Here is a 15,524-nt window from a genome sequence, read left to right on the forward strand (position 1 = left end):
TTACATGTCTGGGGATCGTACAACAAGATACCCTTGTTGGTTCATCAGCGGTCCCAATGAAGATGTGGGAAGAAGGGGGGGGGGAATCACCCCATTCAGACAAGTACTGGCAAACCTACACTGTTTGCAAACATTGTCCCCACGAATGTGTGAAGGGTTGTTTCATCATTGATGAAAGAAGAAGAAAAACAGCCCGAGGAAACAGTACGGAAAAATCGAAGAACTGGCAAACATGGCTGGCAATCCTCACATTCCCTCTGTAGGCAAACCCTCGTAACTGCCATAAATAAAGCGGGTGCTCCAAAGCACTTTCCATGCGCCTTGACGTCAACGCCGGCGTCACTGCAGGCGTCGCAAAAGGGGAATGCACCTGCATGTCCGTGGTGCTGCCTCGCTCATCATCTCGCGCGGACTGAGAAAATTTGAAAGCCATGAAGAAAACCATTCTGTGAAGAATAGAAGCAGGGGGAGCTAAGTGGACTTCAGGACGAGAAGAACGGAGTAGGAGACAGCCGCGGTTTCTGGACGCGTGTAGCGCGCGCGCGTCACGCGCCAGATATTTGGCAGGGACAGATCGCAGCATCAGCGCTCGCGATGCACGCAGGCACTGCGCACATGCGCAGACCGGCTTTGGCTGACGCGTGCGACGACGTTGGAGCGGCAGTGCATGACGCATGTGTGTTTTGAGTCTGGGCTTATGTATTCCAGTAGTTCCCTTCACCCACGCCACTCTACCTCCAACATGACGCAATTTTGGATTTACTTTGGGGAAGTGGTATGCCTTTATACTTTCTTCAATCGCCACACTGAGAGAAAAAATTGACTAGAATGCTAAGCAGCACAGGCATCAGAATGTGTTCATTTTAATGTTAGACATACTAACATTTTCCCAGTGCATGCCCAGATTACTGTGGTCAATTTTGGTCAATCTAGTCTGAATTTACTAGCTTTTCTAGACTTACAAAAAGTGGTTGTGAAATTTAGGCACACTGTCTCTCTGCAATGCTGTTTCTTGGCCTAGTTTGTGGAGTTTCTTCATTTTGACAAAGCGCAAAAAAGAGGCAGGGATGGTCGAGAGACATGGGACAAAGCGCTTTGCCTGTCCCTCGTGCCTGTATATTTTTAGCCCTTCCCCAAAATGACCAGTCCCTGTCCTTCTCTCTTCCTCTCTCATGAGATCAATCATAGTGGCAATTCATTGACCTCACCCCCATGTTTTGTTGTTTCAGTATGCCATGCAGCATTTCTGCAGGATGAGAGTTGAACAATGGCAGAGCTGGTTCACTGCCACTTGCTGCACCTAACCCTCATCCTCCTGCTTTTTTGTCCACACAAGAACTCCTTAGAATGACTTTCCAATCAGTCGGCTGAAGTATGCTCGTGAACGTTCAAGATGCAAGTTGATAGACCCTTTAAACGATTTGTCTAAACCAAGAAAATGGCAGATGCTCCGAATATTTATGCAGTTTCTTCTGCGGCGATGCTGTTTCAAGTCATTTTGTTTTTTGAACATTATGGTTCTATTCTTTTCGATTTATTTCAGATTTTATCATTCCAAAGAAGTGGAAATTTGCCTTTCTATCACTAAAAAAAAAGTAGTCTGCAAGGCGTGGTCACCGTTTGTTATCTGTGCACAGAAAAAATTGGTGATGTTCACTACACGTGGGAACGAAGCTATAGCGATAACTCGACGCGGTCAACTGTGGGTTTCACCGCAAGGTCTCGACATATAGCAGTCTACATCGAATTGACGTCATATTGTTATCAAAAGTCCTTTCGAAACAGATTGAACAGGTTCAACAAGAGTTGTTGTCGGGCTAGTTGGCTTGAATCATGTAATGCCATTAAGGCTATGCGCAAAAAAGACGACACAAAAAACAGAGGCAACGACAGGACGAGCGCAAACTAACAACTAGTTTATTCAGAAGTTTAACCTTTAAGTCTACAACATATAAGCGCATGTGCAGCGGAAAAAACCACAACATGCCTGATAAACGCGAACCACCGTCATACCCTACAAAACAGAATTCAACAAGGCAGACTCGCTTTGGTATAAGGCGATAGACGTATCACTGACACAATTGTGCGCTTTGTTTATCAAAAACGACTCAAATATTTCGCGCGCCACTGCGTTGCTGCCACGGCCAAGTATCTTAATCTCATTTAGTCGCGGCCGGCACTTGCAATCTCGACAATGTTCGGTTAAGTTTGTAGTACATTCCTTATCCCCTAACGTGCGCACATGCTCCCCTGCTCGATCATTGGCCTACATTGGCTTGTTTGGCCAATGTAGGCCTTTCCACATGTTAGTGGAATTTCATAAACAATGCCTTTAGCGCATTTTACATGGGGCTTACCAAGCTTCTTTGTGCAAATGCCCGGCCTAGTTCTCTCTTTCGCCGTGAGCGAGCAGAGTCGGCCTAGCTTAACAGGTGCAGAAAACACCACAGGCACACCAAACCTGTTGGCCACCTTCTTCAAGTTGTGTGCCACTTTATGCACGTAAGGTACAACTACTGGTTTTGTACCCTCCTTTGGGGCCCGTTTGCGCACTTTTCCTTTCATTTTCTGCAGGAGAGTTTCACTCACTGCTGTCAAGATCGTGCAAGACTATCGCCCATTTTGTGCGGACATGACCTCATGAGGGCAGACTCAAGACACATAGCAGCAACACCTCTTTTGACCATCTTAGACTCTGCAGACCCGTACGGCATAAGATCTTTTGCAACTCTGGGATGATACATCCAACACAAATGCTTATCTGAAAGAATCATTTTCATGTCCAAAAACTGCAGACTGTTATGATCTGGTACCTCATGCGTAAAAGTTAGACCTCTACCATGTAGTTTAAAAGCTTCTAAAATCTCATTCGTCACGTCAAGGTAGTCAATGTTATCTTGTTCTTTCAGAAGAATTAAAAAGTCATCCACATATCTAAATACTTTTAAAACCATAGTGCTGTCAAGGACATTTGTCAGGGTATGGTCAAGAAAAGACAGAAAATGCGCTAAAGGCATTGTTTATGAAATTCCACTAACATGTGGAAAGGCCTACATTGGCCAAACAGGGAGATGCGTTAATGATCGAGCAGGGGAGCATGTGCGCACGTTAGGGGATAAGGAATGTACTACAAACTTAACCGAACATTGTCGAGATTGCAAGTGCCGGCCGCGACTAAATGAGATTAAGATACTTGGCCGTGGCAGCAACGCAGTGGCGCGCGAAATATTTGAGTCGTTTTTGATAAACAAAGCGCACAATTGTGTCAGTGATACGTCTATCGCCTTATACCAAAGCGAGTCTGCCTTGTTGAATTCTGTTTTGGAGGGTATGACGGTGGTTCGCGTTTATCAGGCATGTTGTGGTTTTTTCCGCTGCGCATGCACTTATATGTTGTATATTTAGAGGTTAAACTTCTTAATAAACTAGTTGTTAGTTTGCGCTCGTCCTGTCGTTGCCTCTGTTTTTTGTGTCGTCTTTTTTGCACATAGCCTTAGTGGCATTACATGATTCAAGCCAACTAGCCCGACAACAACTCTTGTTGAGGTTCATTTCTACTACAGCAGGCCCATCTTTCTGTGTTTCACCACTATGTGTTCCATCGTCGTACCCTCAAGCGGATACCTTGGTCAGCTTGATCATCGCCAATTCTGTTCGTGCAAGATCCATCTCTTACTGCCTCAGGAAAGGGATCACCCCGCATGAAGTGAGTGCCCTTTTTTGGGTTATTAAACCGTCGGTTGGTCACCGTAAGCGGGTGTGTAGATTACTCAGATCTGAGTTGTGGAGACAGGTTCGCCTATGTCAAGACTGGCTGCGCATTGTGTGCTTGGCTCAGCACCCGTCTAGGCTAGGAGAACATATGCTGCGCGTCCACACGCGAAATGCTTCGCAACATACGGAGGCCATGTGGAACGTCACAATTAAACAACTGTTGAAGCTGACGGAGAGGCGGAGTGACGTTCGAGGAAAAGGGTCTGTGACTGCGCTCGGAGACGTTCAAGTTCCAGAGTCTGTAATGAGCGTTCTCAAGAAGGGACCAAAGTATAGCGAAGAGCCTGCCGTACAAGCTCATGAACTTTTGGCACTGAATAGAAGAATTGCCAAGAAAGCTGAAAGCGAAAGTCAAGAGCGGTGCTTTTTGGAAGGGGTGGACTGCTTAGCAAAGACTATTCACAAGCTACCGTCAACAAGGAAGAAGCAGGCCACGAAAGGAGTGCTGAACTTTTTTAGAGATAATGACTTGCGTTTATTGCAGGCTGATAAAGATGGTGGATTTGTCATTATGCCTGAAGGTGTGTTTAAAGAAAAGGCAGACCAGGCAATCAGCAAAAACTTTAGGTCAGTTAAAAGGAGTGTAACTAGAGTTAAGAGTAAGGCTGTGAAGTTGTGCAATGATTTAGGTCTGGTGCAGATAGCGAAAGGTATAAACAAATGTGTCGGCAACTCGTTGCAGGTATTTTTCTTGGCAAAGACACAAAGTGGATGTGCCCTTTAGGACAGTTGTGAGCGAGAAAGGCAGAACCAGGTCAGTTTGTTTCTGCAGAAACATTTACAGCAGCTAGATGTGTTTGACCCATTTACTACTAGAAATTCACAGGATGTTAGTGGCTATTTGGAGAAAAGCCAGAATGTTGGATTCATGTTTTCTGTAGATGTCCAGGACCTCTTTTATTCCATACCTCATGCTGAACTACTTGAAGCAGTTAGACTTTGTGTGGAAGAGAACGGGGATGTTCCCTTTCAAAACGCAACCGGGATGAGTGTAGATAATTTTATAACTCTACTTGAATTTTATCTTAATAGCACATTCATTACATTTGACAATGGGTTCTACCTGCAACGTCGCGGTATTTGTATAGGTTCCTGTGTTGCCCCGGTACTGTGTAACATTTTTCTTCTTTTATTGACCGTACCCTGACAAATGTCCTTGACAGCACTATGGTTTTAAAAGTATTTAGATATGTGGATGACTTTTTAATTCTTCTGAAAGAACAAGATAACATTGACTACCTTGACGTGACGAATGAGATTTTAGAAGCTTTTAAACTACACGGTAGAGGTCTAACTTTTACGCATGAGGTACCAGATCATAACAGTCTGCAGTTTTTGGACATGAAAATGATTCTTTCAGATAAGCATTTGTGTTGGATGTATCATCCCAGAGTTGCAAAAGATCTTATGCCGTACGGGTCTGCACAGTCGAAGACGGTCAAAAGAGGTGTTGCTGCTATGTGTCTTGAGTCTGCCCTCATGAGGTCATGTCCGCACAAAATGGGCGATAGTTTCTTGGCACAAGTGTCCCGTTTGGACAATGCGGGCTACCCCTGCACAATCTTGACGGCAGTGAGTGAAAGTCTCCTGCAGAAAATGAAAGGAAAAGTGCGCAAACGGGCCCCAAAGGAGGGTACAAAACCAGTAGTTGTACCTTACGTGCATAAAGTGGCACACAACTTGAAGAAGGTGGCCAACAGGTTTGGTGTGCCTGTGGTGTTTTCTGCACCTGTTAAGCTAGGCCGACTCTGCTCGCTCACGGCGAAAGAGAGAACTAGGCCGGGCGTTTGCACAAAGAAGCATGGTAAGCCCTATGTAAAATGCGCTAAAGGCATTGTTTATGAAATTCCACTAACATGTGGAAAGGCCTACATTGGCCAAACAGGGAGATGCGTTAATGATCGAGCAGGGGAGCATGTGCACACGTTAGGGGATAAGGAATGTACTACAAACTTAACCGAACATTGTCGAGATTGCAAGTGCCGGCCGCGACTAAATGAGATTAAGATACTTGGCCGTGGCAGCAACGCAGTGGCGCGCGAAATATTTGAGTCGTTTTTGATAAACAAAGCGCACAATTGTGTCAGTGATACTACGTCTATCGCCTTATACCAAAGCGAGTCTGCCTTGTTGAATTCTGTTTTGGAGGGTATGACGGTGGTTCGCGTTTATCAGGCATGTTGTGGTTTTTTCCGCTGCGCATGCGCTTATATGTTGTATATTTAGAGGTTAAACTTCTTAATAAACTAGTTGTTAGTTTGCGCTCGTCCTGTCGTTGCCTCTGTGTTTTTGTGTCGTCTTTTTTGCGCATAGCCTTAATGGCATTACATGAACAGGTTCAGCCCAGCTCGTGAATGTGCCTTCATGCAAGACTCACGCTCCTATCTGCTGAGGGAAGCAACAACTGCTGCCTTGGTAGAACTTGCTGCGTGTCTTCTGCGTGTTTGCTTGGAATTGCTTTCATTTCTGAATCTTTATATTTATAAAGACCACATGGCTCCTTGATGCTAAGCAGTAAGGATTACAACTAGCGTTAGTCTTTGGTTTTATTTCCTTTTACTGCTTTGCATGTTTGTTATCGGAAATGCTTTCAGTAAAAAAAGAAAAATGCCGCTGGTGGCCTCGACGTCAAAACTGCACGCCGAATCAGACTGCCTTGCAATTTCCACTCCACATATTGTCGCATATTTCATTTCGATGGTGTCAATCGACTTTCTGCCCATTGGAGGCAAAAATTCTGAGCCTCCTCTACTTACTTTACTCAAGCCAACTGACGTGTTCGAGGGTGTGAAGAGAATGATGTGCTATGTCGAAACCAAACGCGACGTTTATTTACAATTTTCTTTTTTCGGTACAAAACTGGAATGAGGCGCAGGAAACACCCGAAAAGCTCGGAATTTCACCGCGATGACTAATCGGGGATAACCATGTGCACTCGTAAAGGGAGGCTGTCATTGTGCTAATAAATACGTTCGATTTGTTTTCATTGCAGCAGTCTAAAAACAGCTGCGATGTGTGTGTGCCGCGCTGGATATCAGTACTCTGTTCTGCACGACAGTCCCATACAGACACGCGCTTCATTCCGTCAAACCACCACATGCACTAAATGTCTGCGAAAGCGTTTACGGTGCATTGCAAAATAATAATAATAATAATAAAAAAACAGACCCCTGGCCTTGCAACATGAATCCACGGCTTTGAGGCTTACTATTTACGCACAGAGAAGTAGAGAGTGGCGGCTGCACACGCGCATTAGCCCTACTTGGCCCCACTAATGCCACTGCGTGTGCACCGAAGGAATCCGGTAATTCCTATCTTCCAGTCTGACGGTAATTCGCAACTTTCCAATGACTGCTGAATATTTTAGCTAAAATAATTGATGAATACATTTTGGTGCTTTTCAAAAACTTTGCATTAATGTTATCGATGCCGGCTGCTGAAAATACTTTAAGGCTGTCAATAATTTTAGCAACACCATCAGAGTGGACCACCACGGGATACATTGGCAAATATTTGTAACCACGAAAAATAGGAAGCTCAACGACGGAAGAAGTAGAAAAGCAATTCGAAAACACATCATTAAGGACACTCGTGCATTTATTATCAGGTACTGGTTCATCACCTAAGTCTGTTAATGTAATACGCGCAGTTTCCCTGGGGTTAATAATCTTCCAAAATTTTGGGGGATTCTGCATTAATCCAGTAGGTAGTGTGTTCGCAGCTAAATATTTTTTAGCTTTCCTTACAGCGGAAATATATTCATCGTTTGCTTTACGATACAATTCCCAGCGGTTCTGATTATGAGATGATTAACCCGTACGATAAAATCGTTTTTTTCTGTTTGAAAGTCGTCTTATGTCCAATTTATACCATGGCGCATCCGGGTTATATGATATGGTTCGAGTCAGAATAAAGCGACTAGTAAGATCCTCAACCTTGGTTTTGAATAAATCCCAGTTTGCCTCAACAGAGCGCTCTTGAAAAGTATCTAAGAATGATGTTAAGAAAGAATGCAAGTGCATATTAATTTGGTCGAAATCTGCCCGCTTATACAGTCGAACCTCGATATATCGAACACGGATATATCGAATTATATCGAACACTTTCTATATCACGCAGAAAATCGCATGCATTTTTAATTTTTTATTTCGAACGGCGTCGGTTGCCAAATGGATAAATCGAACTCCGCCACCCCAAACCATGTGCACTCTGTTGACAGGAGGCGAGCTTTCCCTCAACGCCCTCGAAGATAGCGGCAGCGCGATGGGCGTTCCCGACTGCTGCGCACGATCACTGCATACATCGGTCGCGCCGAGGGCGCCACTTGAACGTAGCGGCGGCTTGGCCGGGCTAGGGTGGCTAGCCTGATTTAGTTTGGCAACGACTAACCGCGCCTCGGCGCTGCCACTTGTGCTGCGCCAGTCGTTATCGTGTGTGGCCTAGGCCTGTCATGGCGTGGTCGGTGTTGTGATGGCTGCAAACGCGAAGAAGCGGACGACCCTGACATTTGCTGCGAAATTGGAAGTGATCCGCCGCGTTGAAAATGGTGAAAAAAAGTCAAGCGTCGCCGAAGCTTTCAGCATACCGAGGAGCACTTTGAGCACTCTGCTGAAAAACAAGAGTGACATAAAGGCCAAGGCGGAACAAAACCAGCATTCAGGCGCGCGGCGGGTGCACAAAGCTGCCTTTGAAGACGTTGAGAAGGCGCTGCAGAAATGGTTCATCGACGCAAGGGCCCGGAATATTCCTGTATCGGGACCGATGATACAACAGAAGGCCAAGAACTTTGCGTTCATTCTCGGTGCCGAGAACTTCAATGCCAGCAGCGGTTGGCTGCAACGTTTTAAGGCCCGCTTTAACATTGTCGGGAAGACAGTCTCGGGGGAAAGTGAGGACGCCAATGAAGGCGAGATCAAGAAGTGGCTTGAAGAAGAGTGGCCTAAGATTCTCGTCAAGTATGAGCCCAATCACATATTCAATGCTGACGAGACGGGCCTGTTCTGGCAAATGCTTCCGCGACAAACGCTCGACACGTGCGGAGACAAGTGCCACGGCCGCAAGCAAGGCAAGGCTCATATTACAGTTCTGTTGGCTGCGAATATGGACGGCAGCACGAAGCTGCGGCCACTTGTCATAGGCAAGTTTCAAACCCCGAGATGCATGCGCAACTGCCCCAGTGTTCCGGTGACATACGCATGGAACAAGAAATCGTGGATGACTCGGGAGATATTCCAAAAATGGTTGAAGGCATGGGACTCGGAGCTGGCGCGTCAAGGCCGGACGGTTTGCCTCATCGCTGACAATTGCACAGCACACCACACTGATGTCCAGCTGAGCAATATTGAAATTAAGTTTTTGCCGCCGAACACGACGTCGAAGCTGCAACCATTGGACCAGGGCATTATTCGCGCTTTCAAATCCATTTATAAACGTCCGCTGATTGACATTTTGCTTCTCAAGCTGCGGATGGGCCAAGAGCTAAAGATAGACCTTTTGGGTGCCATTCAAATGCTGAAAGCCTCATGGGACAGCGTCAAGCAATCGACAGTAGTTCACTGCTTTCGGCATGCGGGTTTTGTAAGCCGCACTGAAGAAGCTTCCGAGCAAGCAACTGAAGAATCAGCGTTGGACGACGGCACAGAGGAAGAATGCCAGCTCGAAGAAACCTGGAGCCAGTTGGAGCACTTTGTCGGTGCTGAGCCACACAGCATGTGCATTGATGACTTCGTTGGCGGTGATGACAGCACCGGAACAGTGGCGGAGTTGACAGATGTAGAGATTGCGGCGGAAGTAACTGCTGAGCGGCCAAACGAAGACGCTGCCTAGGTTGATCCCGTAAGCGCTGCCTTGCTCCCGACTGCAACTGAGGCTGTAGCTGCTTTGGACCTTGTACGCCGCTACTGCGGCGCAATAGAAGGCGCTGGACTATCGCTTGTGGGCCGTTTAGACTATGTTGAGGACGCCATGGTTAAGCACGCGGTTGCCAATTTGAAGCAAGCTACGCTGCTACAGTACTTTAAGCCAAAGGAATAAATACTTTGTTTGAAACTTCAAGTGAGTATTTATTGCGCCACTGTGCCACGATTGGTTCATTGATCGATTTGTACTAGTTTTTGACGCGTTTTCTACGTGATTTTGTATATCGAATTCCGGCTATATCGAACTATTTTGCAATCACCACGCTGTTCGATATATCGAGGTTCGACTGTAGTTGCACGGTAGTTTTATTGTCTCGCGTTTTTTTTTCACAGGGATAGTGGTGCTAAAGTTTAATACAATGTGATCATTTAAGTTTGGCAAGTAGGTCAGCTGAGAACAGTTCGGGACATATGTGGACAAAATCAGGTCTAATATGTTAGCTGTTGTTTCTGTGATCCGGGTAGGTTTAGTAACAATCTGGGTAAAGCTCAATGACGAACACACATCAAGAAATTCGCAGCACGTTCGGGAGGAAAACTATGCAGTTGAGGTCCAGTTAATACCAGGGTAACTGAAATCACCCAATAAAAACACAGGGGCAGTGAACCAGGTTCACTGACACCCAAATGACTCCTATGTTTGTCGTAATATTGAGCGCGAATGATTCCAAATGTTTTTTGATAGCTATGAGAACACCTCCGCCTTGCCTTTCCTCTCTATAAAATCTGAAAAATGAAATTGGTTAGCTGAGTCGAGGATTTCACTGTCTCTGATGTTCCCACGCAGAAATGTTTCAGTCAACATAATAATATCAGCGGAGCATGAATCGATAAGAGAGGAAAGTTCTGTGCACTTTTTGACAATGCTTGTAATGTTAGTGAATACGACAGATGCATGCGTTGATTGTTGCGTGTGGCCACTTCCTCTCTGGATTCCGTAATCAGATGATACTTCGGTTGTTAGTGCAGGGCCTGGCGGTGTCGAATTGTTAATCTGAAGTTGCGGACTGGTAGAGATGACTTCGTATATGTCAGCAACAGGATTATACATGTAGCATTTGTTTGAAATGAAACCTGAGTCGGTAACGTAGGGATGCTGGCTGTAGTTTAGCGAAGCCGGTTAGTTTTTACTGAGCAAGACGAGTGGCTGAAGTCTTCTGTCACACTAATACAATGAAAGCTCGTTAATTCGACCCCCGTTAGTTCGGCAAATCGGTTAATTCGACGTGAGCGCGAGGTGAGCGTGAGCAAAGCGGCCGAAGTATGAAGCGAAGGACCTGGCCACAAAAGTACAATTATTGAAGGCGATCAAGGACGGCGTTTCACGCCAAGACGTGATGAACAAGTATGGAGTGAAGAGGACAACCTTGGCCACGTATGTCAAAAATGAAAACAGCATCTTGGAGGCGTTCCACAGTGAAAGCTTCAATGCTAAAAGGAAAAGACTGCGGACGGCGGCTTGCTGATTACATCACAATCGATGATGGCGTCGCAGTCGCCAGACAGCTGACTGAGGACGACATAATTCAGGAAGTTAAAAACACCGGCAACAACGATTCATCAGAAGATCATTGTGACCAGCTTCCCCACCGCCGAAGCGCATGGTTAAAGAAGCCGCAGAAGCGCTGTCCGTTCTGGAAGAATTCTGCGAACAGATTACCGATGGTGCGCATGCCATGGAGCATCCTGCAGCGATTAGCACTATTGTCGCCGATCAAATTCGCCCGAAAAAACAGACGGTGATAACTAACTTCTTTATCAATAAAGGTATGTCACCAGGGGCTCATTTCGTTTTTTTTTTTTATTCGATAATTCGAAAATTTTTCACGGTCCCGTCGATGTCGAATTAACAAGCTTTTACTCTATCCTTTTCTTTTAGTTTTGAGGCAGACTGAAAAGTTTTTCTTTAGTTTTATAACTAGCGAATTTAACTATGACAGGACGACAGCGCAAGAGTGAATACTGACCTAATCTATGAGCTCGGTCGATGTCAGTCGACGACAAATGGTGATCAATACAGGTTGCCAGCAACTTTGATTCGAAACTTTGTCTTCAGTTTCCCCCCCCCCCCGTTTCTATGCCGTCTGGTATTCCATGCAAGATTATGTTATCGCGCCGGCTCCTATTTTCCAGCTCGTCGATACGAGCATGCAACAACTGGTTTTGTTTGCGAAGTTCGTCGATAGAACGGGTAGGGTCCTGTTTATGGCTTTCAAGCGTTTTGAACCTAGTTTTCCCAGCCTCTAGCCTGCTGCCAATATTTGCAAGTGAGGCTTCAATGTTGTGTTGTCCAAGCCGCATTTCATTCATGCCCTTCTTAATTACCTCATTACTCGCCTGAACTGTGGTAGTCTCAAGTTGCAGATCGCGAAGTAGGCATAGAATTTCGAGGTTGTGATTCGTTTGCGTTAATCATGTTACAGTGGCGGCTCTGTCTACTGTCTCGTCTTGCTCAGTCGAACGTATGGGGTCGGACTGTTTGTTGCGAGCGGTATGAGGGCAGGTTTCGGGACCGGGAGGACCAGGATTTTCCTCTACATCTCCCGCCCGCAACAAAAGTACACCATTGTGAAAACACTCGTTTACAATGCATACTAAAACCCGTGGGCACAGCTGTAAAAAACGATTATCACACCTTTTTGCGTACAAGGAAATGCAATTACACACCTGAAGCACGAAGAAAGGTGGTTTGCCAGCCGATGCGTACGCCAGGCTGCACCCGTGCCCACTGGAGCAGCTCCGATGTTGCCGGACATTTATAGCTGGCGCTACTGTTGATGTCGATGACCATGGTGATGGCATGAAGACTGGATGCATTTCAATGATTGGTGGCTCTCCGATGGCTTCCGACCCTTGTGTAGCGTTTGCACGCTGCCAAAGTTGGCAGGCCTCAGTATGAAGGTCCCCAATGACGGTGCCGCGCTAGACAACGCCGTACGAGTATGCCAGGAATGAAAGAAGGACCTGAAGCACAAAGAAAGGTGGTTTGTCAGCCGATGCGTACGCCACACACACGTGTTTATAACCACTGGTCACATTCTTATGAGTATTTGAAAGCAAAATGTCGAACCAGATTTTTTGGGGTTATCGTTCGCGCCTTTCGGGTACGGGTTTGGTTTCAGCTCTGGAGACGCATTCCGTTCTTGTTCAAGCCAGTTCGACCCTCCCCGAACCGGTTCAAACGATTTCAGAAAAAAAAAAAAAAACCTAGGGTGTGTTCTACTGCTCCACCTTCTTAGTACTGAGTTTTCTTTCCTGTTCTATACATAATGAAAGCTGAAAATTCACAGTAGTTTTCTATTGTTTTCCTCATCAGATATGACGTGCTTCAATGGATGTACAGACCTCAGCCAAATGTTTATAACCAGTGACTGACGATTAAAGCAGTATGTTCAAAAATTTGTTTTCATTGGCACATAACAAGAAGGCTGTCGCACGCCGAAAGAAAGTTGAAGGAAAATGTTTCCTGCTGCGCCTTTCAGGTACACAGAACTTCACTTAAATTTTATTTTAGGTTGAAACCTCCGCCACTGCATCTGGAACAATATTTCGTTCATGCTTCCACCAAATGACTGATATCAGATCAAGGTCGAACCAAGCACATTCCCCAAGGCTGAAGATGTATATACCCTATGTGTGATATATCGCACAGCACGCGGACACCTTTGCATTTCCCGTTTGTGCCAAGGTCAGTCAGGCAATATTTGTGCATTGTTCAAGCGTGGAATTGTCTTGAAGAAAAAGTGAAGTTGCGTGGAAATGCAACTAAACTTATTTTTACTGTTAAGCCTCTTTGTGTATGTGATTTTAGACTGCATCAGTCGCTTGTAATGATAGCGGTTTGTGACCCCCATGGACCTAGGTATAACCTAGGAGAAAAGGAAGCTGGGCAAGTTGGTTTTCGTTATCTATATTAAAGCAGCAGGAAATAATGAGCACGGAAAAAGTACAACAAGCTCGATCCAGGTGTTGTGCTTGTTCTGCCTGCGTTGTTTTTTTCTGCACTGTTTTAAAATCGACAACCTAGGGCGGAGTCATAGTGGCGACTTCTGGCTGGCGCTATTAATTTGAGGTATCGATTCAGGCTTTAGCCATCGAAATACATAGATCACGTTAATGAACTGTCCAAAAATTTTGTTTTCATAACAGGTGTTCCACCAGAAAAAGAAAAAGGAATCGAGAAAAGGTAAAAATAAAGAAAGTTTGACAGAAAAGGGGGAGGGGGGCAGCTTGGGCTGAATGAGGTAAGGGAGGCAACAAACGCTTTCTGGAACGCCTGCTCAAATCAGAGCGAGCGCATAATCCTAACAAACAGTACATTTATGTGTTGGTGAATAAAGCCCACTTCTGTTCGTTCCCTGGCTTCCTGCATGTGTGTCTTCCTTGGCTGAGACGTAATACTTGGTAATCCAAAACTAATGATTTTAATTTGCAAGTAATTCTGCTGAGGGCAGCCATGGCGATTTGCCCTGCGGGAACACCACTCCGGGTGCACCGCGTTGAAGTTGCAGCAGAGCAAACAGTTGCCGCCTATGAGGCTGGCCAGCTGTGATAAGGACGTGGTGACCCTGCGAGCTACAGGACGGACATATACGTTTGCGACAGCCGTATCCACCCCTCTAAGTCTGACACAGACCGCCTCCATGGGGGCCCCTACCGCATCACTCACTCAGCCTAGAGGAGGGATGAACGGGCGAAGAGGGATGGAGGGGCCTCAGGCAGGGGTCAGCCTCACACGTCTGGCTCAGGGAGATCTGATAGCCCGGCAGGTGGCACTCCCTGCGATGCCTCCTGGAGGGCTAGGATGTCCCGGAGGTGGGGTTCCGCCTGTAGTCGACTGATGAGTTCTGCCCTGCAAGGGCGGAGGGCCGGCAGTTCTGCAGGACCCATGGGTAGGGGACCTCTGGCAGGGCCCTAGCCATGGTGGTGCGGCAGGTGGCAAGCCCCCGACGGCTGTGCAGACTTCTGGAGATGGCGCACCGGGTCCAGGACAGCTCCTCCAACCTCCCGCTCAGTGTGGCAGGGGAGAGTGGCATGCCCGGGGTCCCATTCGCTGGTGTCGAGGGAGAAACCAGACGGCAGTCCTCAGTCACCTGGGGGGTGACTGCAGGGCCCGGGAGTATGTGTGGGCACCAGGATTCTCCCGCAAGCTGGCCCTCACCTCCCTCCCAGACAGGCTCCAGGGACGGCACCATTGCCGCTGCCACCTGATGTTCCTCCTGCCAGCGGGGGCAGCAGGGTGAAAGACAGATGCGGTCCCCCGCAGTTGGTGCAGCGAAGCACTCCAGCATTGCATGCGCTGGTCTGGTGGTGGCGGCCACAGCGTGTGCATCGGTGCGCCTCTTTGCAGGAGGCTTTCACATGGTCCAGGCGGCCGCACCGACCGCACTGGATTGGCCGTAGCAGAGCCGGCCGGACTGGAAGGCGCAGGCGGAAGATTACCACCCAGGCTAGAGGAAACGGGGGCCTGAACCGCACCCGGAGAGCAGTTCCCCGAGCTCAGTGGATACCCAGGACTGGAACAGGCGCCTCCATGGCCGCAGGAAGGTCCTCGTCCCTGATGTTCGTTGGGACTCCATGGACGTACCCCTAGGCGGTGCCCCTCTCAGAGTGAGGCAGAATGGCCCCGCATTGCGACCCCAGCAAGAGCCTGGATCTCCTGAGAGGCCATGAGGGCCTCTCAGTGGCGGCATCAACGGCCACAATGTTTTGTGAGGGGTTCACCCTCACTCCCAGGACCGCAGGTGTAGTGGCCTGGTCCTCCGCGGTAGCCACCCTGGAGCGGCTCAGGAAGGAAGGCACTGGAAGAGGGCAGTGCCCACCCTGCTCGGG

General features: G+C 47.2%; 1 protein-coding gene across 2 annotated transcripts in view; it reads right to left on the reverse strand.

Moving 5' to 3' along the window:
• The window catches only part of LOC146210302 (uncharacterized), a 190,728-nt gene extending 175,207 nt beyond the window's left edge, over positions 1 to 15,521 (reverse strand). For both annotated transcript variants that reach the window (XM_084609140.1, XM_084609147.1), the window contains exons 1-2: positions 14,362 to 15,521; positions 12,360 to 12,656 (exon numbers count right to left, since the gene is read on the reverse strand). In XM_084609140.1, coding sequence (XP_084465266.1) covers positions 14,492 to 14,983 — 492 coding nt within the window. In that variant the 5' untranslated portion in view covers positions 14,984 to 15,521 and the 3' untranslated portion in view covers positions 12,360 to 12,656; positions 14,362 to 14,491. The remainder of the gene's footprint in view (positions 1 to 12,359; positions 12,657 to 14,361) is intronic.
• Positions 15,522 to 15,524: the final 3 nt, after the last annotated feature.

Source organism: Amblyomma maculatum, chromosome 1 (genome assembly GCF_055883805.1).
Source record: "Amblyomma maculatum isolate TAMU_Amacu chromosome 1, ASM5588380v1, whole genome shotgun sequence".
Classification (NCBI taxonomy): Eukaryota; Metazoa; Arthropoda; class Arachnida; order Ixodida; family Ixodidae; genus Amblyomma; species Amblyomma maculatum.